At 53.8% G+C, this 20,334-nt stretch overlaps 2 protein-coding genes and 1 long non-coding RNA gene across 7 annotated transcripts in view; 1 reads left to right on the forward strand and 2 right to left on the reverse strand.

Moving 5' to 3' along the window:
* Window positions 1-293: 293 nt before the first annotated feature.
* LOC103107990 (lactadherin-like) lies at window positions 294-9,776 on the reverse strand. 2 transcript variants are annotated; one of them, XM_007516859.3, is made up of 9 exons: window positions 9,598-9,776; window positions 7,220-7,345; window positions 6,701-6,832; window positions 5,857-6,038; window positions 5,427-5,582; window positions 4,829-4,973; window positions 2,085-2,269; window positions 1,026-1,181; window positions 294-914 (listed from the first exon to the last, which is right to left on the reverse strand). In XM_007516859.3, the coding sequence occupies exons 1-9, from the start codon at window positions 9,662-9,664 to the stop codon at window positions 777-779; spliced, it is 1,287 nt and encodes a 428-aa protein (XP_007516921.1). In that variant the 5' UTR covers window positions 9,665-9,776; the 3' UTR covers window positions 294-776. The 2 variants fall into 2 exon arrangements, with proteins under 2 accessions (XP_007516921.1, XP_016045535.1); XM_016190049.2 differs by lacking the exon at window positions 7,220-7,345.
* The window catches only part of LOC132534869 (uncharacterized), a 51,403-nt gene continuing 39,846 nt past the window's right edge, over window positions 8,778-20,334 (forward strand). The window contains exons 1-2 of the long non-coding RNA XR_009546614.1: window positions 8,778-8,904; window positions 9,185-9,341. This is a non-coding gene — a long non-coding RNA (uncharacterized LOC132534869). The remainder of the gene's footprint in view (window positions 8,905-9,184; window positions 9,342-20,334) is intronic.
* LOC103117496 (milk fat globule EGF and factor V/VIII domain containing) overlaps window positions 9,977-20,334 on the reverse strand; it is a 48,637-nt gene continuing 38,279 nt past the window's right edge. For 2 of the 4 annotated variants that reach the window (XM_060179409.1, XM_060179412.1), the window contains exons 7-9: window positions 19,606-19,790; window positions 18,349-18,504; window positions 17,617-18,237 (exon numbers count right to left, since the gene is read on the reverse strand). In XM_060179409.1, coding sequence (XP_060035392.1) covers window positions 18,100-18,237; window positions 18,349-18,504; window positions 19,606-19,790 — 479 coding nt within the window. In that variant the 3' untranslated portion in view covers window positions 17,617-18,099. Of the gene's footprint in view, window positions 10,001-17,616; window positions 18,238-18,348; window positions 18,505-19,605; window positions 19,791-20,334 lie in introns of those variants that run through there. The other 2 variants (XM_060179410.1, XM_060179411.1) reach the window with 2 other exon arrangements.

Raw genomic sequence — 20,334 nt, forward strand, 5'->3', positions numbered from 1 at the left:
CACCCGCTAGAGCCCCTGGAGCCCTCACCCAGTCTACAGCACACAAGATGGGAATTACCCAAAAGGTAATTTCCTCAGCTGTTTCCAGAGCTGTAGGGGGAGGGAGTCTGGAGGGGGAAGCCAACTGGAAGTGGGGGCCCCAGGTTAACTGCTCTGCCCTCCAGCCTGCTGTGAGCTCTCCTAGATTGGCAGGCAGAGGGGGAGGGGAAGGAAGGAGCAGTGTGGGCCACAGTCCCCTGGGCCAAAGTCCATGTCCACAGTGGGTAGGTGCACAGTGAGCAGGCAGGGCAGCGTCCAGAGGTGACATAAATATATTTGAAGCTGCCGTGGACTCTGGGGTGAAGAGCCAGCACAGAGGGCGCCCAGGCCCACCCCCTGTCCCCACACAGACCCCACCCCCACCCCCAACTTCAGTCTCTGTCAGGAATCCCAGGCCAGGAGGGTCTCCAGGAAGACAGAGAAGTGGAGATAAGAGTGGCAGCTTCCTGCCTGGGTCAGTAGGGTGGGAGAGACTGGAGGAGGGGGCAGGTGGTAGCCAGGGGATCTGGAGAAGTGTCCTCCACATCCCACATGTTCCTGTCATCTCAGGTGGGGAGTGGAGGGAGGGCTGGGGGGAGGGTCTTGGGAGGAGGGGGAGGAGGGGGAAGGGAGAGAGGCTGGAGGCCCTCCCCCCAGCTCAGACAATCACAGGTCAGTGTGGAGGTGGAGGCAGCAGGCCCACTGCCAGCCAGGAGGGGCAGGGAGGGGGCACCCCGCTTCTGCCGGCTGGGCCCCGGCTAGCAGCCCAGCAGCTCCACGCGCAGGGTGATTCGGTTGTGCCAGGCCACGGGCAGGATGCGCACAAAGCGGGCAAGGAAAGGCCACTCAAACACATTCTTCTTGTGGGAGTTGTTGTCCAAGTTCCCTTGGAAGATCTGGGGGCAGAGGGGTGTCATGAGGGCCCCCTAGTCAGCCCCTCTTCTGCCAGATGGCCAGGCAGGCTCTAACCCACTCCTTTCCAGAGTCCCATAGTAACCTGGTCCCACCTTGCTCTCGAGGGCTCCAGGTTCCCGGTACTCCGTCCAGTTCAGGCCGTTGTCACTGTGGGCTACCTTGTAGGCGGCCACGTACTGGATGTGGCCAAAGTCACGGGCTCCCTGGGTGATGATGCCCGTCACCTGCCTCTGTGAGCCCAGGTCAATCTGTGGGGAAGTCAGCCTTTGCTTAGCTGGGACCAACTCTGGTGGTACATGTGGGGGAGGGGTTTTAGCATGGGTTCTAGTCAAGAGAAACTTCAGCTCTCTCATCTACAGAGTGGGCCAAAACCATGCCAATGTACAGGCCAGGAGATGACACAGCAGGTAGAGTGCATCTCTTGGCTGTGCGTGGAGCCATGGGTTGGAGTTCTAGCACTGTGTTAGTGCACCAAGGGATAGCATGGTGTCTCAGCCTCTGACTTGCTCCATTTGAAAGAGAGAGAGAGAGGCAAGGAGGGAGGGGAAGGAAAGGACGGAAGAGAAGAAAAGGAAAGAGAGAAAGGAGAGGAGAGGATGGAAGAAAAGAAGGTTGGCCGATTGGCAGGGCAGGCCATTCAACTGGCCCAGGACTGGCAGCCTCAAGAGCCAGGTGTCCACCTGAGCTCTCTGCCAGCTAGCAGTTGGGTTTTCATATATAAAAGGATTAATATTCTGGTTTCTCAAATCCGTGGTCTTCTGGAATCCAAGGAGTCTGTGGACTCACCCTCGCACCATGCAATTCTCAGGATTCAGCCTTGTCACCCTGCAGTGACCCATAGAAGTGACTCTACCCTACACACACACACACACACACACACACTCACCACATACACACACTTGCTCCCCCTGTTGTTGGGGGCTCTCATGTCCCATCTGGACTTGTAGATCAGAAGAAAGTCAGAAGAAAAGTGTGGGTAGAGAGAAAAGAGCAAAGTGGTAAGAAAACAAGGCTTTTCAGAAACTTCCTCTCAGAGAGCAGAAACCTGGGTGGTTAAAGATCAATAGTACCAATGGACCATCCAGAATCATCCAGTACATTCCAGAACCCTCCAGAACCTTCCACTGGCATCCCAGGAAGGTGAGACCCACCTGCAGCCACTCAGAGGGTGAGTTGCTCTGGGCAGTCCAGGCGTTGAACTTGCCCTGCCTGTCCAGCCGTGCATAGGAGGGGTACCAGCTGAAGGCGTTCAGGCCCCATGTCCTGTAAAAGCTGGAGGCTGTGATCTGCTTGTCCAGGATAATGTTGTCTTTCATGCCCAGTGGTTCTGAACATCCTGCCAGTGAGGGGTTTGGGGGAGTGCTGTCATCTAGATCTGAGGTCCCAGCCTCCCTGAGGTGTCAGTTCTGTGGTCCTGCCCAGCCCTTGACATCCTCCTGCACAAACAGCCCCATAGCTCTCCTCACACCTTCCCTCACCTGGCCATCAGCACCCTGCTCCCACTCCCAAGCTGACTTGCCCTTTACACCCCTCCATGCTACCGCACCAAGATGCGGCAGCTCCAAGCCTCCCTCCTCTGGGAAACTCTTCCTCCTAGAAGGCCCCCCTGGAGCACCTCACTGGGGCAGGCCCATGGTGTAAGGGAGGGAGCAGGTATCCACACCACAGCCAAGGCACATGGTCCAAGAACATCCCTATCATCTCACTGGCTCTGAGTTACTTTCATCATTCTGTCTGCCAGTGAAAACCCTGGTGCGGGAGGCATCAGTAACCCCACTGTCCAGATGGGACCACTGAGGCTGATAACTGGACACAAACATAGTCGCTCCCATCCCAGGACAATTCTCTGTGAACCAAGTTAGACATCGGCCAAGTTAGACATCATCACTCTGGCATATGTGGTGCTGGGGATTGAACTCTGGACCTTACACTTGCTAGTCCTATACTCCCCCATTCCACCTCCAGATCCTCTGCCCTTTCTTTGTCTCAGATGGAACAGTTCTAGTAGGCTCATGTCTGCAACTCTATCCACCATAAGGCCTCAGATAGTAACGACTCACTCCCATGGACGTGAGGGGAGCCAGGGTGGGGCCCTGGCTCTGTCTCTGCTCTTTACTAATTACCTCAGGGCCCACTGTAATGAATGGAAGGCCTTGTGCTCCCCAACTTAAATGGTAAGACTAAAAGGCAGTGGCCTGGGACCAAGTACAGGATTTAAGTACACACTTAAAATAAAGGGGGGGGGCGGGGATTAAGTGCAGGTGGTGCTAAGCACAAGGACTGGCTGAAGGATCCCGGTTCAAGCTCCCGGCTCCCCACCTGCAGGGGAGTCGCTTCACAGGAGCTGAAGCAGGTCTGGAGGTGTCTGTCTTTCTCTCCCCCTCTCTGTCTTCCCCTCCTCTCTCCATTTCTCTCTGTCCTATCCTACAACGGCAACAATAACAGCATCAACTCACCTCAGACACATGTTTGCTGGCCAGGAGGAACCCGGGGCGGGCATGTCCAGGACTGCCTAGAGTTCACTCCACCCACACACAGACATGCGCTCACACTCAGACCTGCCACAGGACTCAGGGAAGCAGCTTCACTTCCTGCTCTTCCTTCCTCTTTTCTTTCTTTCCGTCTCTATCTCTCTCTTTCTTTCTTTCCTTCCTTCTTTCTTTCCCTTCCTTCCTATGTTAAGGGTTAATTTGTTGCAGTGCAAAAAGTGTCACACTGCAGGACTTAGACGGGTGAGGTCACAAGCACTACATCTGCTGGAGTGACACTGCTTCTGTCAGTACACAATTACACAGTCAAAAAGAAAAGGTTGCACCTGCCTCCGCAGAAATCCTTCTCTTTCTGGCCCACCACCCCAACCGTGGGGAATCTTTCTGGAGAGGGAAGCAAAGAAGCACCAGCTCCAGGCCACGGACTCTAGACACCCCCATGTTTCTCTTTATGCAGGCTACAGGAGTTGGCGGGGAAAGCACTAAGTGACGGGAGCCAAGTGCCCGTGAAGGGGCTGGAGAGATATCTCAGAAGCCTAAAACACAGGACTTGCATTCCTGCGGGCACAGGTTCAGTCCAGTCACCACCATAAGCTGGAGCCGAAACTCAATATGGTGTCTCTATCTTTCATAAAAATAAGTAAGGAGCGGGAGTCGGGCTGTAGTGCAGCGGATTAAGCACAGGTGGCGCAAAGCGCAAGAACTGGCATAAGGATCCTGGTTCGAGCCCCTCCCCCCTGCCCTCCCTCCACTCCCCACCTGCAGGGGAGTCGATTCACAAGCCGTGAAGCAGGTCTGCAGCTGTCTGTCTTTCTCTGTCTTCCCCTCCTCTCTCCATTTCTCTCTGTCCTATCCACCAACAACGACATCAATAATGACTACAACAATAAAAGAGCAAGAGCAACAAAAGGGAATAAATAAATAAATATTAAAAAATAATAATAAATAAGTAAGTAGCCCTAGAGGTGTCACTGTGGGTAAAAGCATTGGACTCTCAAGCACTGCACAGCATCAGTGATGCTCTGGCTCGCTCTCTCTCCTCCTTTCTCCTGCCTTCTCTCTTAAGTAAATAGTTCACCCGAGAGTCTCACTTTCCTCATTCAGTCTTCAAATTTCATAGTACCTTGGGTCCAGGCCCTGGGAACATCAGACAAGTCAGATGGGCTCCCAGCCAGCCAGCAAGAATCTTGCACATCAGAAACACTGTCACATACTCCAGAACCAAGAGAAAAGGGAACCACGCAGAACACCCAAGTGCTGCCAATCAGAATGCCAAGACTGGGCAGATGGTGAATAGGAGCCTAGATCCAGGGGTTTGCAGCCACTCCCTGAGCCCAGATGAAAACAGACGGCGAAAGGCCACCTCCCAGCACTGACCCCTGACCCCCTTCCTTCTCCCTACTCACCATTCAGCTCACAGCCCAGGAGCTCAAAGCGTAGGGTGCAACCCCATTGGCAGATGATGGGCACCAGCCTCACATACTGCACTTCCAGTGGGGAGTCAAATATGTTGACCTTCAGACCATTGTTGTCCACATTCCCCTTAAATATCTAAGGGGGAAGAGGTGCACAGTGGGTCCAGGGAAACTGAACTGGACACACAAGGTCACTTGTAATCTTAGAGTGCTTGTGTGTAACTAGGAAAGGCACTCCCTTCCTCGGACACTGGAGAAGAACAGCTTATCCAGACACAGGTGCCCGACACAGACTATCTCGGCAGTGGCAGCCTTGAGCAGAGCGCAGTGTGGCACCACTGCAGGCCAGGAACGCAGCCCAGCTCCAGCACCGAAGCCTCCCTCCACCACCACTGAACCCATCTGAGCCTGGCTGGTCTCAGCTAGTAGGTGGGGCTATGCTTCGACCCACATGGGGGGCATGAAGACCCAGCTTGTGGTCTATCACCCCAGAACCCTCCTCACCCTCAGGGACCCTCCAACATCACTGAGGGCCTGGGGATGCAACTGCAGCCCTTCTTAGCCCCCCACCCCCACCCAGCAACCTCACCTTGTCTGTCGTGCCCTCCGGGTCCTTGATGAACTGGAACTGACGTCCATCCTGGCTGTAGGCCACCTTGAAGAACTTGAGGTACTCGGCGCTGCCTGCACGGCTGGCGCCCTGTGTCACCACACCTGTTACCCGAATCTTCCTCAGCAGGTTCACCTGGACCCGGGCAGTGGGAAGCTTGGTGGCCTTGTCCCTGGGCCACCCACCCCAGCAAGACAGACAGACGGGCTGTTCTCATGAGCCTCTCCTGTGGGCTCTTCACCCAGAGCTCAGGGAAGGCACTGTCCAGCGTGCTGTCCCCCTCACCCTGCCCCCAAGATGGCCTATAGAAACCCCCCGTGGGAGTCTGCTCCCTCTCCCTGGAGGTCCATGATGGCCCCTCCTCCTGGCAGCCCCAAGGGCAGCTCAGACCACACCCACATGGCCAGACCTGGATCCAGGGGTCCCTGTCATAGTTGCTGGCGGTCCAGGCATTGACGATGCCTGTGCGGTGCAGGCGGGCCAGCTCCGGGGCCCAGCGCTGCAGCCCCAGGAAGCCCAGGTGCATGGAGGAGGCGGAGATCTGTGCGTCGGAGATGGCGCCCGTCTCCATGCCCAGCGGCATGGCGCAGACTGCAAAGAAAGAGGGGCGGACAGGAGGAAGGAACAGAGTTCAGGCCAGAGTGTGTGCCTTCCATGCACTGGGTTCTGGGTTCCATCCCAGGATCCAGCCCAAGACAGTAGCCCAGTAGGTGGGAGGGAGGCCCACTGAGGTAAGCCTGTGGGATCCTTCTGGCCTCCTGGAAAACATATCACATGACAGACCAGGAGGAGGTGGTTAAGTTCCGGTTAGATTCCCATGCCTTTGCAGCTGCCTTCTGCCTCCTGGCCCTGGCACAGGGCAGACCCCAGCAGGAGCAGGAGGCTGGGTGGGTAACTGAGATGCAGGCAAACCCACAGTTACCTGGCACCACACCTTCATTATGGGCCCACCTGGCCCAGCCGGGCTCTGTCTGCAGGGACACACACACTCCTCCACCAGGAGCTCTGACACTGGACCTACCCTCCTGCTCGGCACCTAAAGATGGCGTCTGCCCTGCCCACCCTCCTGCTGCTGCTCAGGGAACAGCAGACTTCAAGACACCCACATCGGCCACAGGAACGGAGCCTCAGGGTAGCAGAAATCAGGGACACCCATCTGCCTGTCCCTAAGGAAAGATGTGACCCCCCACGGCCCCTACCTGCAGCAGGCAAGAAAGAATCCTCCTTTAGTGAGAGGCACCTCCCAGACTCACCATTCTCACAGTGGACGCCGGTGTAGCCCCGAGGGCAGGTGCAGATGTACTGGGCGAATATGTCCCCTCGGTGTGAGTCTTCTATCACCTCACACTCGGCGTCATTGAGGCAGGGGTTTGGGACGCAGGGACCTGAAGGGGAGAGAGGCAAGAGGGCAGGTGATCGGGAGACACAGACAGCCAATGGGAACCACTCTTAGCAAGCCTGGTCCCCCATCTCCTTTCCCCCTCACACAGCCTCCCTAACTCCCCCATCAAATGCCACCCCACCCCCCAAGCTGTGTGCTGGAGCTGGGAGCCAGGAAGGTCAGGGGCAGGCTAATCTGTGAGAATAAAGGGAGGACCCGGCAAGCCAAGCGACTCAGGAGGATCCAGGGCAAAGCTGGCGGGCACAGGAAAAAGGCTGAGGTTGCAGCCCAGCAGCGGCTGTGACACAGGAAAAAGGCTGAGGTTGCAGCCCAGCAGCGGCTGTGACACCGTGGGCCGAGCCGGCAGACTCAGCAGGCACCAGGCATGCACCTTCCTCGGTCTCATTGCAGAGGAGGCCGGCGAAGCCCTCGGGGCAGAGGCAGTAGAAGGAGTCATTGTCCTGGCTCAGCAAGCAGGTCCCTCCATTCAGACACTGGCTGGAGTCACACAGGTCACCTGCAAAGGCAGCCCAGTGAAGACCTGGGGGGACCGGAATGTCTTGTAGGAAGTGAGACCCATCATGGGGAAAGAGACGGCAGCCTAGGCCTCCTATGGCCCCCCAAAGCAGGCAGACAAGTCAGGAGTGAGGAAGAGTCAAGAAGGCTTGGCCAAGCCCACCCCGGGGCCATCGTGGGGCACTGAGTGTTTAGCAGTGGGCACACATGAGCTGGCTCTAAAGAGTGGAGTGCAGGGCTGGAGAGACAGTGTAATATTTACAAAAATATTTCCATTCCTTAGTCTCGGAGGTCCCAGCTTCAATCCCTTGCACCACCGTAAGCCAGAGCTGAGTAGTGCTCTGGTAAAATAAATAAGGAAATAATGGAGTGGGTGTACTCAGCTGGGGTAAAAGGAAGAAACATTCTAGGGGAATGCTGAGTCCTGCAGGTCAGGACCTGTCAGAAGACAGTGAGTGGCAGCTGGAAAAGTGGCTGGGGCCTCTCAGGGTAGGACTCAGGACAGGTCCACACTCCTCTGGTGGCCTGGGGTCCTCAGCATCCCCCTCGCCTATCCCCATCCCACAAAGGAACCAGAATCCCCTGCTCGAAGGTCAGTGGGGAAGAGAAGGTGCAGGAGAGTCAGCAGCAGGAGCCAGGAAAGCCCCAGGGTGCAGAAGTGACACTGGATGGGGGGACTGGAGCAGCAGGGACCCAGAGAGCACCACCTGGGGACGAGAGGGTCTGGCAAAAAAGGGGAGCAGGGAGGCCAGGATGAAGAAATGATGCCGTAGAAGTTAGACGGGGAGAGAGCTAGGGAGACCATCACAGTCCGCTGGGGACCCTGGGGACAGATGTGCTATGTCCACCTGTTGCCTGTCCCCCAAAGCTGGTGAGCTGAAGTCCCTGGGGTGGATGGGTCTCTAGCTGACCTCAGTAGCCCAGCGGGGCTGCCCCACAGCCCACACCCCAATCCAGCTGTGGAGGCTGGAGGGCCCTCCTGAAATCCCAGTGCCCCGCTCTGAGCCCAGCAGAGCACCGCTAATGAGCCCAAGAGCCCTGAACTCCACTTCAGCTCTGCCCCCAAGGGTGCTTAAGGCCGCTCCCACTCTGCTATTAGTCACTGGCTTTAAATAGCAGTGCAATCCCCTCCCAGACCAAGGCCAGCACTGCACTGACAGAGGCTGCTGGGCCTCAGCCTGGGCCCCAGGCTCCTCTCCCAGTGCATCCACCCCCACCCCAGGCTCTGGGGCACACTGGCCCAGACACACGGGGTCAGGGCACACTGAAAGGTGGGCCCTTGCCAACTGCTCAGAAGGACTCACCTGAGCACAGGTGCCCCATCCTATCCCCTTCCCTCTCCTGGCCACCTCTGGGACCCTGGGACCTGATCCTCTGAGGCATGTCTCCAGGGTCCTTTAGCAGGGCTCAGGCTGCCAGCACAGAGAGGAAAGGCACTTTTCTGGGCTCTCAGAGTCACCTAGCGAGGCCAGGAGGCTCCCAAGTGCGTGGGTTCCTGGCTTCCGGTGTAGCTCTGGTTCATTCTGTCCCCAGGATGGCTCAGCTGTGACCACAACCCTGGTAAAGTCCTTTCCGTGGGAAGGGGGTGGGTAGCAGGGATGCCTGAAGAATCCTGGCCATGTCACATTCTTCAATGTGCACCCCCTTTCTGGCCCTGCAGGGGACCTCCGGGTCCACGTGCAGAGCTGGGCAGGCGGGTCACATGGAGGCCTCAGGCCAGCAGGCTGGGGGTGGATCCAGCAGCGCCAGGGCTGGGATGGAGGATGGGCCTCGCCGGGAGGAGCCTTCTGTATGAGTCCCTCCCCTGATTCTAGCCTCTTTCTTGAAACCCACTCTCCAGCTCCCTTATCATACCAGCAAAAGTCCCATCGACCCGGAGCAGAGTGGCCAGGGCGGCGGAGGGCATCGCCCGAGCCTCTGCACCCCTGAACTTGGCGGCGCAGAGCGCACGAGCCTCATTCACAGATAGGAAGAGCGAGGCCCGGCCGCTGCAGAATGTAAGCCACCGGGGCGGTGGGGCTGGGGGCAGGGGGCACCGGCTAAAGTGTCACCCAGTGTCCAGGGCCAGCTCACCCCAGCCTCGGGGCTGCGGGGCACCGGGAGGCGGCGCAGGGCCTTCCCCCTGGACAGGGGTGCAGCAGGGAGCGGGCCCCGGTTTGTAAATAGTGTGGAAGGAGGGAAGGAGGGAGGGCGCCGCCGAATTTCCGAGCGGCCCGGGAGGAGGGGGGAGGGCCGGCCGTCGCGGGGACTCACCCGAGGAGGCCAGGAGGCCAGAGGCGAAGAGCAGGGCGCCGAGCGCGGGCAGCAAGGGGCCAGGCATGGTCGGGAATCGGGTGCTGGGCGCGGGGCCGCAATCCCAGGATGCTCGCTCCGGCTGCGGGACCAGAATAAATCTCGAGGCTACGCTCCGCCCGCTGGACCCCCCCCTGGGTCGGCCCCGTCCCGCCCCACCCCGCCCCGGGGGTGGAGCCCCGGAGCTCGTGGTGGGGGGGGGGGAATCTGGGTGCGCACCTCCCGCTCAGGCCACGCCCTGCAGCCCGCGCCCGCGATCTGGTCTTGGGTCCTGGGTCAACTGGCCTGAGTGGGAGCTCCAACAAGTTGCTGAGCGTTGGAAGTCGTTTTGCATTTTAAACTAAAGATGCAGGTCTTATTCCTACTAAGAAAAATAATGCAAAGTAAAATTATGGCGAATAGCAATTTTCACATATATGATTGGCAAGCAGGAAGGTTTCAACAGGCCCCAGCCTGCACCCTGACGCCCAGTGTAAATTTCTGGAGCTTCAGACAGACAGATACTTTGGGACACCAGTCAAAATGACACATGCTGCCACCATCAGACCTGGCCACTCCACTCGTGGGAATTCACTCCAGGAAGGCTCAAAGCAACGGTGTGAAATGGCATGGACACAGAGAGCAGCGCCCTATGAAATAGTCGAGGGCAGGCGGAGGGTAGATAGCATAATGGTTATGCAAACATGCCTGAGGCTTTGAAGTGTCAGGTTCAATCCCCCGCACCACCATAAGCCAGAGCTGAACAGTGCTTAACATAAATAAATAAAAATTAAAAGAGAAAAAAGAAAGAGTCTAGGGCCTATAACAGGAATGTGCGGGCTTCTCTGGTAACGGGCCAGATGGAAAATAGTTTAAGATATGCTGGCATCCGGTCACTGAGGCAGTGTTGACCTCTGGCCTTGAAGCAGGAAAGCAGCTTCATACAAAAGCCAAGGGAGTGAGCCCGCATCTGCCAGGGGGTGGGAAGCAGGCCAAGGGTGGGGGGCTGGGGGTACAGAGCAGAACTGCTGGTCTGGTCACTGTGATTTCTCACATATGCCTATCCTGTGCAGGTATTGCAAATAAATAACTTGGTAATAGTCTTATAGTCAGTCACACTAGAAAAGAGAAAGGAAGAAAGGGAGAGAGGGAGGGAGGGAGAGAGAGAGAGAGAGAGAGAGAGAGAGAGCGAAAACAAGAAAGGGAAAGGAGACAGCTAGAGCAGAAGGCCCTCCCAGTGTTCAGGAAGAACCATTCCACAGTCACAGGAAAAGTAGCTCTCCTTTCATCAGAGTAAAGGGGCAGTCCCTCTCACCTGGTTTCTACAAAACCCCAGCCTAATATCATACTTGATGATGAAGGGCTAAACAGGGCAAGGCAAAGTTACCCAACCACCAGACTGGAGCTTCTTCTCAAAGGCAAAAGTAGAAGCAGAAACCATCAGGCAACTGCCTGAAGACTCCTTCAAGTTCAGTTCATGGCTGCACAACGAGTAAATCACTTTTTTCTCCAAATGAACAGTCTAAGTGTACAGTGGTTGTTAATGAATTTTTCCTTACTTTAAAAAGTACACGTCTGGGAGTCGGGGTGGTAGCACAGCACGTTAAGCGTACATGGCACGAAGCGCAAGGACTGGAGTCAGGATCCAGAGTTCGAGCCTCTGGCTCTCCACCTGCAGGGGAGCTGCTTCACAGGTGGTGAAGCAGGTCTGCAGGTGTCTGTCTTTCTCTCCCCCTCTCTGTCTTCCTCTCCTCTCTCCATTTCTCTCTATCCTATCCAACAATGACGACATCAATAACAACAACAGTAATAACTGCAAAAACAATAAAAACAAGGGCAACAAAAGGGAAAATCTATAAATAAATATTGAAAAAAGTACACGTCTGGCTGTTGGTAAGCTTCTAAAACCCCCTTCTGTTTCATTAGTTTAATCCCCCCTGCTTAACACTATTCTATTCACATAACCACTTCATTCTATTTACATAAACGCTGTTAACAAGCACCATCCTCCCTCCAGGGCATTGGTGGTTCAGTGGTAGAATTCTTGCCTGCTCCGCCCCCTCTCCTTGTCATACCCTGATTTTCACCAGTCACTTTTCTCTCCACCCTCTCTGCTTCGCATCCTGTTCCCACCCTACTGGGCTAGTATATTTATAAGGACAAGATTGTAGTTTTTAGTTTAGCTTAGCTCGGCTTAGATTGTGCTGCATCCTGCATGAATAAAGAGATACTGCCTACAGCTCAACCATGAGTCCCTGGTCGTCTGTTAACCGCCCGTGAAGCCAGCCCATCGAAAACAACATCTGGCAAGATAGATCAACAGGGAGGGTGCCTGCTTTGTTGTGCTCAGTTTTGGTTTGAGACCAACACTCACCACACTGAGAGAAGAAGCTTCAGCACTTTAGTATCTGTCCCTCTTTCCCTGTCTCTTCTTCTTTCTACCTGAAAAAGTTGGCTCAGAGCAGTGAGACCCTGATAACAGCTCCCCCAAAGTTACATTTTTAAAAGAATAAATAGATGAGAGTGGCCTGGAAGTGGCATAGTGATAGTTCTGGACTTCGAAGCATGGGGAAGACTGAATTCAGTCTCAGACATCGCATATGCCGAGAGAGCTGTTATGTCTCTCTTCCTATGCTCTGCCTCTTTCTATCGCTAATGAAATAAACAAACATACAAAATTGAAGAATTAAATACGTAGGCATATATTTAAAAGGAGTGCCATACTTATACATGAAACACTACCAAAAGTAATTGGGATAGCGATGGCTTAGACGGACAGACATCTCCTGTTCACAAGCTGAGGAATATAGTTAGTTAAGATAGCCATAACCCCCCAAACTCATGTCATTTCAGTGCACCCCTATCAGATCTCCTGGCTTGTTTGCTTTTTTGTTTGTTTGGTTGGTTTGGAGTTTGTTTGTTTTGTTTTATAAAAACTGAATAGCCGAAGAATTTATACTGGAAAGGAAGAAAAACAGAATAGTCAAAATAGGAGTAAGAGATGACAAATTTCTAGACACTCCAAATTTCACAGGAATGCAGATGGGTGTACAGCATAAAGACAGATATGCAGATTACCAGAATAGAATTGAGAGTTCAGAAATAAGTCCACACATCACGATCAATTTTTTTGTGTATGTGTGTCCAGAGCACTGCTCAGTTCTGGCTTATGGTGGTATGGAGATTGAACCTAGGCGTTTGGAACCTCGGGCATAAGAGTCTCTTTGCATAATCATGCTATCTACCCCCACCCAATCAACTGATTTTCAATAAGAATGGAAAGACAATTCAATGGAAAAAAAATCTTATAACAAATGACACTAGAACTGGGTAGTCACAAAATGAGGTTGCAATCTCCGTCTCAAACTTTATTCAAAATTAAATCAAAACAGATTCAAGTCCTACATGCAAGAGCTAAAGCCATAGAACTCTTAGAAGAAAGCAGGCAGGGGGCCAGACTGTAGCACACCAGTTTAAGCTCACATAGTGCAGAGTACAAGGACCTGCTCAAGGAACCTGGTTTGAGCCCCTGGCTTCCCACCCCCAGGGGGGCCACTTCAGAAGAGTGGCGCAGGACTGTAGGTGTCTCTCTCTCTCCCTCTCAGTCTTCCCCATCTCTCTCAATTTCTCTGTCCTACCCAACAGCAGCAGCAGCAACAACAGTAACAACAACAATGGAAAAAATGGCGGTTCAGGCGGTGGCACACCTGGTTAAGTGCATATATTACAGTTCACAAGGACTTGGTTTCAAGCCCCTGGTCCCCACCTGCAGGGAAAAATCTTCACAAGTGAAGCAGGTCTGCAGCTGTCTCTCTCCCTCTCTATTTCTCCCTTTCTCAGTTTCTGTCTCTATCCAATAATAAATAAATAAATAAATAAATAAATACCAAACTCAAGCAAAACTACTATAGTTGTATGCCCCCGGGAACATGCCTAAAATGGTTCTCCTAGCTTTCTTCTACCCTAAAATCACGAATCTCATCTCCTCTGGTCCTACTTTTTGGTTCCTATTCATTAACCATCTTGTCTCAACTTAGGTCATGCCACCCTACATGACCCTCGCATCTCCAGAGCTCTGGTCCACTAGGGAAAGATAGAAACAGGCTGGGGGTGTGGATCGGCCTGTCAACGCCCATGCTCAGTAGAGAAGCAGCTACAGAAGCCAGAACTCCCACCTTCAGCTCCCCATAAACATCCTTGATCCACACTCCCAGTGGGGGAGAAGTGATAGGATGAAAATAAGAGGGCTCTGCACTCCAGCTCCATCAGCACCCAGAGAAAAAGAAGGAAAAGGAGAGGGACATATGGAGGTAGCTACGATGTTATGCCTGGCTTAGAGGGGAAGAGAGGATTGAATCATGAAAAGAAGGGGCAGCTATGTATAAACATGGACAGATAGTTGTAGAGAAGATGGTTGGCCCATGTCTACAACTTTAGGGGAACTGTGGTGGATTGCAGTGGGGAGACTAAGATTCAGAACTCTGGTGGTGGGAATGGTGTGGATTCAAACCCCTGTTAACATATAATTCTGTAATACAAAAATTAAATAGTGAAGGGTAGATAGTATAATGGTTTTGCAAAGAGACTCTCATGTCTGAGACTCCAAAGTCCCAGGTTCAATCCCCTACACCACCATAAGCTAGAGCTGAGTAGTGCTCTGGTAAAATAAATAAATAAATAAAATATTTTTTAAAAGAAAAATGGCCACTAGGAGCAGTGGATTCATAGTGCAAGCAAGTGCAAGCATTCGTAGAGCCCTAGCGATAACCTTGGGGGCAAAAAAAAAAAAAAAAAAAAAAGAACAGGTATAAATCATCATGACCTTAGATTAGGCAGTGGTTTTGCAGATAAGATCCCTGAGAAACAACCAACCCAAAGAAAACATGGACCCCTAAAACAGAAACAACCAAAGGAGATAAATGGATGAAATGTGCTGCATCGAAATTGAAATTCTTATACTTCAAAAGGACCATCCAAAAGGTAAAAAGACAATCCACAAAAGGGGAGGCAATGTTTGTAAATCACTTGTCTGGTGAGAGTCTAGTGCCCCAGATACATTGATAGCTCCTAACACAACAACAAATGGAAACCCAATTTGAAATGGGCAAAAGAATTTGTTTGAATAGACACTTCTCCAGTAAAGAAGTATAGATGACCCTTGAGCTCAGGAAAAGATGTCCAACATCAGGAATCATCTGGGAAATGGAAATCAAGACCAAGACCGCATGAGATGCCACTGCACACACCCACTAGGATGATGTAATTTCAAAAAAAGAAAGGAAGAAAGGAAGAAAATAACAAATGTGATTACATCAAGAAATTGGGACCCAGAGGTCCTGAGTTTAATCCCTGGCAGCATATGTACCAGAGTGATGTCTGCCTCTATCTCTCTCTCCTATCTTTCTCATTAATAAAATAAATAAAATCTTTAATAAATAAATAAATTGAGACCCTCAAACTGGTGAGACAAATGGTTCTGCAAATTGCCTTCATGTCTGAGGCTGAGGTCCCAGGTTCAATCCCCAGTCTCCTGTAAACGAGCCAAGCAGTGCTCTGGATTAAAGAAACTGGAACTCGGGAGTCGGGCGGTAGCGCAGCAGGTTAAGGGCACGTGGCACAAAGTGCAAGGACCTATAAGGTTCCTGGTTCGAGCCCCGGCTCCCCACCTGCAGGGGAGTCGCTTCACAAGCGGTGAAACAGGTCTGCAGGTGTCTGTCTTTCTCTCCTCTTCTCTGTCTTCCCCTCCTTTCTCCATTTCTCTCTGTCCTATCCAACAACGACAACAATAATAACTACAAGGACAACAAAAGGGAATAAGTATTAAGACGTCGGAACTCTCACACATTGCTGGTGGGAATATAGACATTTCTAATGGTGTGGCCATTGGGGGAAACAGCTTGGCAGTCCTCATAAAGTTAAGCATAGAGTTACCATATGACCCAGCAATTCTACGCTGAGTGACTCACCCAGGGGCACCTGAGAACAGATGCTCATACACAAACATGAGTGTGCAGAGCAGCATTATTAATAGCCAACAACTGGAAGCTTCCCAGATGCCCATCAGCTGCGGAGTGCGTGAGCCAGGGGCACTATCACAGGCACCGCCACCCAGCCACAAAGAGGGGTGAACCTCTTGCTGCCGCAGCAAGGAGCAGCCTCCAGACAGGGCCCTCAGCCAGAGGAGTCACTCCTGTGTCTGCACACTGCGTGGCTGCACCCCAGGGACCCTGTCCAGAGTAGACAAACCTCCAGAGACAGACAGCAGCTGAGTGGCTGCAGGGGCTGGGCTGCAGGGAGGGTGGGGGACACCAGGTCTCTTCTGGGGTGATGGCGATGGAGATTAGATGGAGGTGGTGGCTGCACAGCTTGGTGAGAATGCTGAGAAACGACCGACCGGGCCGTCTATTTCTAAAGGGTGGCATTGAGTCGTGTGCAGTTCATCTCCAGAGGAGAGAAGCAGCATCTTCAGAGACCCAGTGCAGATGGATGTGGAGGGCCGAGAGCAGGGCTGAATGCCCCGAGGCTGCAGAAGAGGCCCCTTGGGACCCGCTCCCAGCGAAGGCCCTTCCACCGCTGAGGCATGCAGTGAGCATTTCCAATACCAGCTGTGGCGTGAGGCTGCACACCCTGGCTGGGCGGCAGTGTCACATGGGAGGATTTCTAAAAACACAGCTGACCAGGTCCCATTCCAAGGTCAGTAGATGAGAATCTTTAGGGTAGAAACTGGGAATCAATTATTTTAACAGCCCTGCCTCCATTGTGCTGCTGTGTACCTGGCATAAGAAACACTCCCTGGAAGAAAATGCATGGCAGGCTGGGCACCTGGATCTGACAGAAGATCAAGGGAGGGCTTCTTTTTTATTTTTATTTTTGTAATATTTATCTATTCATTTTTGAAGGTGACTCTTTTAAAAATGGGCTTATGTGAAAGAGAAGGGAATAGATACAGAGAATCAGCACATGAAACGCCAGGGATCAAACTCAAGACTCTATCCTTTTAAGTCCAATATTTTAACCACTGTGCCAGCTGCCAGGCCACACCAAGTCTTTTTGTTGTTGTTTGTTTTAATAATTTTAGAAACTCAGTACCATGAACAGCAGCAGGGGGGCAGCCAGCAGTAGTCTTTATTTTGCAGGCCTGATTCCGGTGATGGCAAGGTTGAACCTGGCATTGAGGACTCAGAACACCCTTCGCCAGTCCCCAGGAAAGGCCAGGACAGGATAAGGTAGAAAAATGGGCTACCAGGGAGCCCTGAAGCCAGACCCAGGGGTGGGGAGCACATCCCATGCACGTGGAAACTGCACCTGGTTCTGCCCAGACAAGAAGCCAGGCCTGGAGAGCTGGCAGGAGGAAGCAAGCCACTCAGGGGACACACACACACACACACACACACACACACACACACACACTCCTTTTTCCTGCTGCCCAGGGGCCCTAGGCTCCCAGCGTTATGTTCTGGAAAATTCATCTGTGGCCAAAGACTGCCAGTGGAGGGTGGTTTCACCAGTGCCTTTTTCAGCTACTGAGACCCTCCTGTATGCCAGCACCCCCCTTCACCCACATCAGCAAGGGACGCTGACCTGCACGCACTGCACAGGGCTGACAGCCAGTGGTCTCTGGACACCCTCCACCTCAGCCCTCCCTCCACATCCTGGAGCCCCTGGAGCCCCCTGGAACTCCATCCTTTTTCCAGTGCACAAGATGAAGTCACTCAAAGGGGGAACAGCAGCCTGAGCACTGGGTGACTATCCCCCACTGCTACCCCTCCCCCAGGCCCCTGGTGACTCCGCCCCAGAGTTGTGGGGGGAGGGAGTTTGGAGGGGGAAGCCAACTGGAAGTGGGGGCCCCAGGTTAACTGCTCTGCCCTCCAGCCTGCTGTGAGCCCTCCTAGATTGGCAGGCAGAGGGGGAGGGGAGGGAAGGAGCAGTGTGGGTCACAGTCCCCTGGGCCAAAGTCCATGTCCACAGTGGGTAGGTGCACAGTGAGCAGGCAGGGCAGCGTCCAGAGGTGACATAAATATATTTGAAGCTGCCGTGGACTCTGGGGTGAAGAGCCAGCACAGAGGGCGCCCAGGCCCACCCCCTGTCCCCACACAGACCCCACCCCCACCCCCAACTTCAGTCTCTGTCAGGAATCCCAGGCCAGGAGAGTCTCCAGGAAGACAGGGAAGTAGAGATAAGAGTGGCAGCTTCCTGCCTGGGTCTGTAGGGTGGGAGAGACTGGGGGAAGGGGCAGGTGGTAGCCAGGGGATCTGGAGAAGTGTCCTCCACATCCCACATGTTCCTGTCATCTCAGGTGGGGAGTAGAGGGAGGGCTGGGGGGAGGGTCTTGGAAGGAGGGGGAGGAGGGGGAAGGGAGAGGGGCTGGAGGCCCTCCCCCCAGCTCAGACAATCACAGGTCAGTGTGGAGGTGGAGGCAGCAGGCCCACTGCCAGCCAGGAGGGGCAGGGAGGGGGCACCCCGCTTCTACTGGCTGGGCCCCGGCTAGCAGCCCAGCAGCTCCACGCGCAGGGTGATTCGGTTGTGCCAGGCCACGGGCAGGATGCGCACAAAGCGGGCAAGGAAAGGCCACTCAAACACATTCTTCTTGTGGGAGTTGTTGTCCAAGTTCCCTTGGAAGATCTGGGGGCAGAGGGGTGTCATGAGGGCCCCCTAGTCAGCCCCTCTTCTGCCAGATGGCCAGGCAGGCTCTAACCCACTCCTTTCCAGAGTCCCATAGTAACCTGGTCCCACCTTGCTCTCGAGGGCTCCAGGTTCCCGGTACTCCGTCCAGTTCAGGCCGTTGTCACTGTGGGCCACCTTGTAGGTGGCCACATACTGGATGTGGCCAAAGTCACGGGCTCCCTGGGTGATGATGCCCGTCACCTTCCTCTGGGAGGCCAGGTCGATCTGTGGGGAAGTCAGCCTTTGCTTAGCTGGTGGGAGGCAGCATGGGGTCCTTAGTACTTTAGCAAAACCTTAACTTCCTCCTCTGGAAAATGGGCAAAGTAATGCCAACCTATGGGCCAGGAGATGGCTCAGTGAGTAGAGTGCATGCCTTGTCTGTGGGTGGAGCCATAGGTTGAACCCCAACATTACGTGGGAATACCCTGGATGGCACAAGGGGCATTCAGTGAATGGTAGAGCAGGGCCACGGTGTCTCAACCTTTGTCCGTCTGTACACGAAATAAAGACTAGAAAGTTGGCCAGACAAAGCACTACTCCAGTGTCACCCATGCACCAGGCCCTGGGTCTCCTGGTGGTGAGAGGCCACCTACTTTGTCAGGCACTGCAGCCAGGCTGGGACTTCAGAGCCAGGGCATCAGAGCAGGAAATGAGTATAGGAAAGACTACCGCCCAAGGTAGGGTGGGGATGGTGAGCTGCTCTCCAAGTCCCCTCGGGGCCTTCCTAGTCCTGACTCCTGAGTGCTGAGGCACTGCGTCCTCCAGAAACTGGCTCCACAGCCTGAAGTCTGGCCTGACCATACTGGGGAGCCAGCCAGCTACCTGGGACCACAGACCCCAAATCCAGGTGGCAAGCCCAGATCTCTGCCAACTGGCAGGTGAGTCTCACCTATAGAGAAGTGATGCTCTGGTTTCCCCAATTTGTGGGTTTCTGGATTCCAGGGAATCTGTGCCCTCCCTTCCTGCCCCATTGTCCTTGGGCCTCAGTCTTTCCTCTGTGGTGGCCAGTGGAGATGACTCTACCCTGCGTGCGCGCACACACACAGACACACACACACAAACACACACACACACACACACACACATCTCCCTCTGGCACTGATGCTCCTCACCTCCTGCTGGAGTTGGAGGCACAGAGGAGACAGAATAAGCAAAATGGAAGAAAAACAAGGCTTTTCAGAAATTCTTTCTTGGGGAGTAGAAGCCTAAGTGGTCAAAGATCAGCAGCACTAGCCAGCTGCCCAGGGTCACCAGCACTTTCTGGGACTGTCTAGAAACTTCCAGAACCTTCCTGACACACCGCATCCCAGGAGAGTTGAGACACACCTGTAGCCACTCAGAGGCCGAGTTGCTCTGGGCAGCCCAGGCATTGAACTGGCCCTGCCTGTCCAGCCGTGCGTAGAATGGGTACCAGCTGAAGGCGTTCAGGCCCCATGTCCTGTAGATGCTGGAAGCTGTGATCTGCTTGTCTGGGATGGTGTTGTCCTTCATGCCCAGCGGTTCCGCGCATCCTGCCAGCAAGAGTGCCATCACCCACATCTGGGGTCCCAGCCTCCCCACACGCCCTGAAGACTTTGGATGGTGACAGAATGTGACCAGGGACCATAAGGAAAGGCCCTTGAGGGCCCTAGAATCCCTCTGTGTGTCTATGGAATGCAGATTATATATAGGAATTGGAGGGAAAACACTGGATGGGGGTGTCTAAACACAATCCGGGAGTGGAGGGAAGATCTCAGTAATTGGATCGACCTTCTCGTGGTGCATCCAGTGAGTCCCCATGCATTGGGGAAACTGACGATCCTTCCTAGCCAACTGAATCCACATGGATCCCAGTCACTTTCAAAGCCAGCAACAAGCAGCTCCTGACAGCTTTCAACCTGACGCTGTTGACTGGCTATGGAAGAAGGGCAAACGCTAGAAAAAGAAGAAGGAGGACAGGACTTGCATGAGGCCCAGATTCAGCCCCCAGCACCACATATGCCAGAGTTGGTTGGTGCACTGGTCCTTTGCTCTCTCTCTCTCTCTCCCCCTTTGTCTCTCTATCTCTCTCCTTCT

The sequence above is a fragment of the Erinaceus europaeus genome, chromosome 20, assembly GCF_950295315.1.
Source record: "Erinaceus europaeus chromosome 20, mEriEur2.1, whole genome shotgun sequence".
NCBI lineage: Eukaryota > Metazoa > Chordata > Mammalia > Eulipotyphla > Erinaceidae > Erinaceus > Erinaceus europaeus.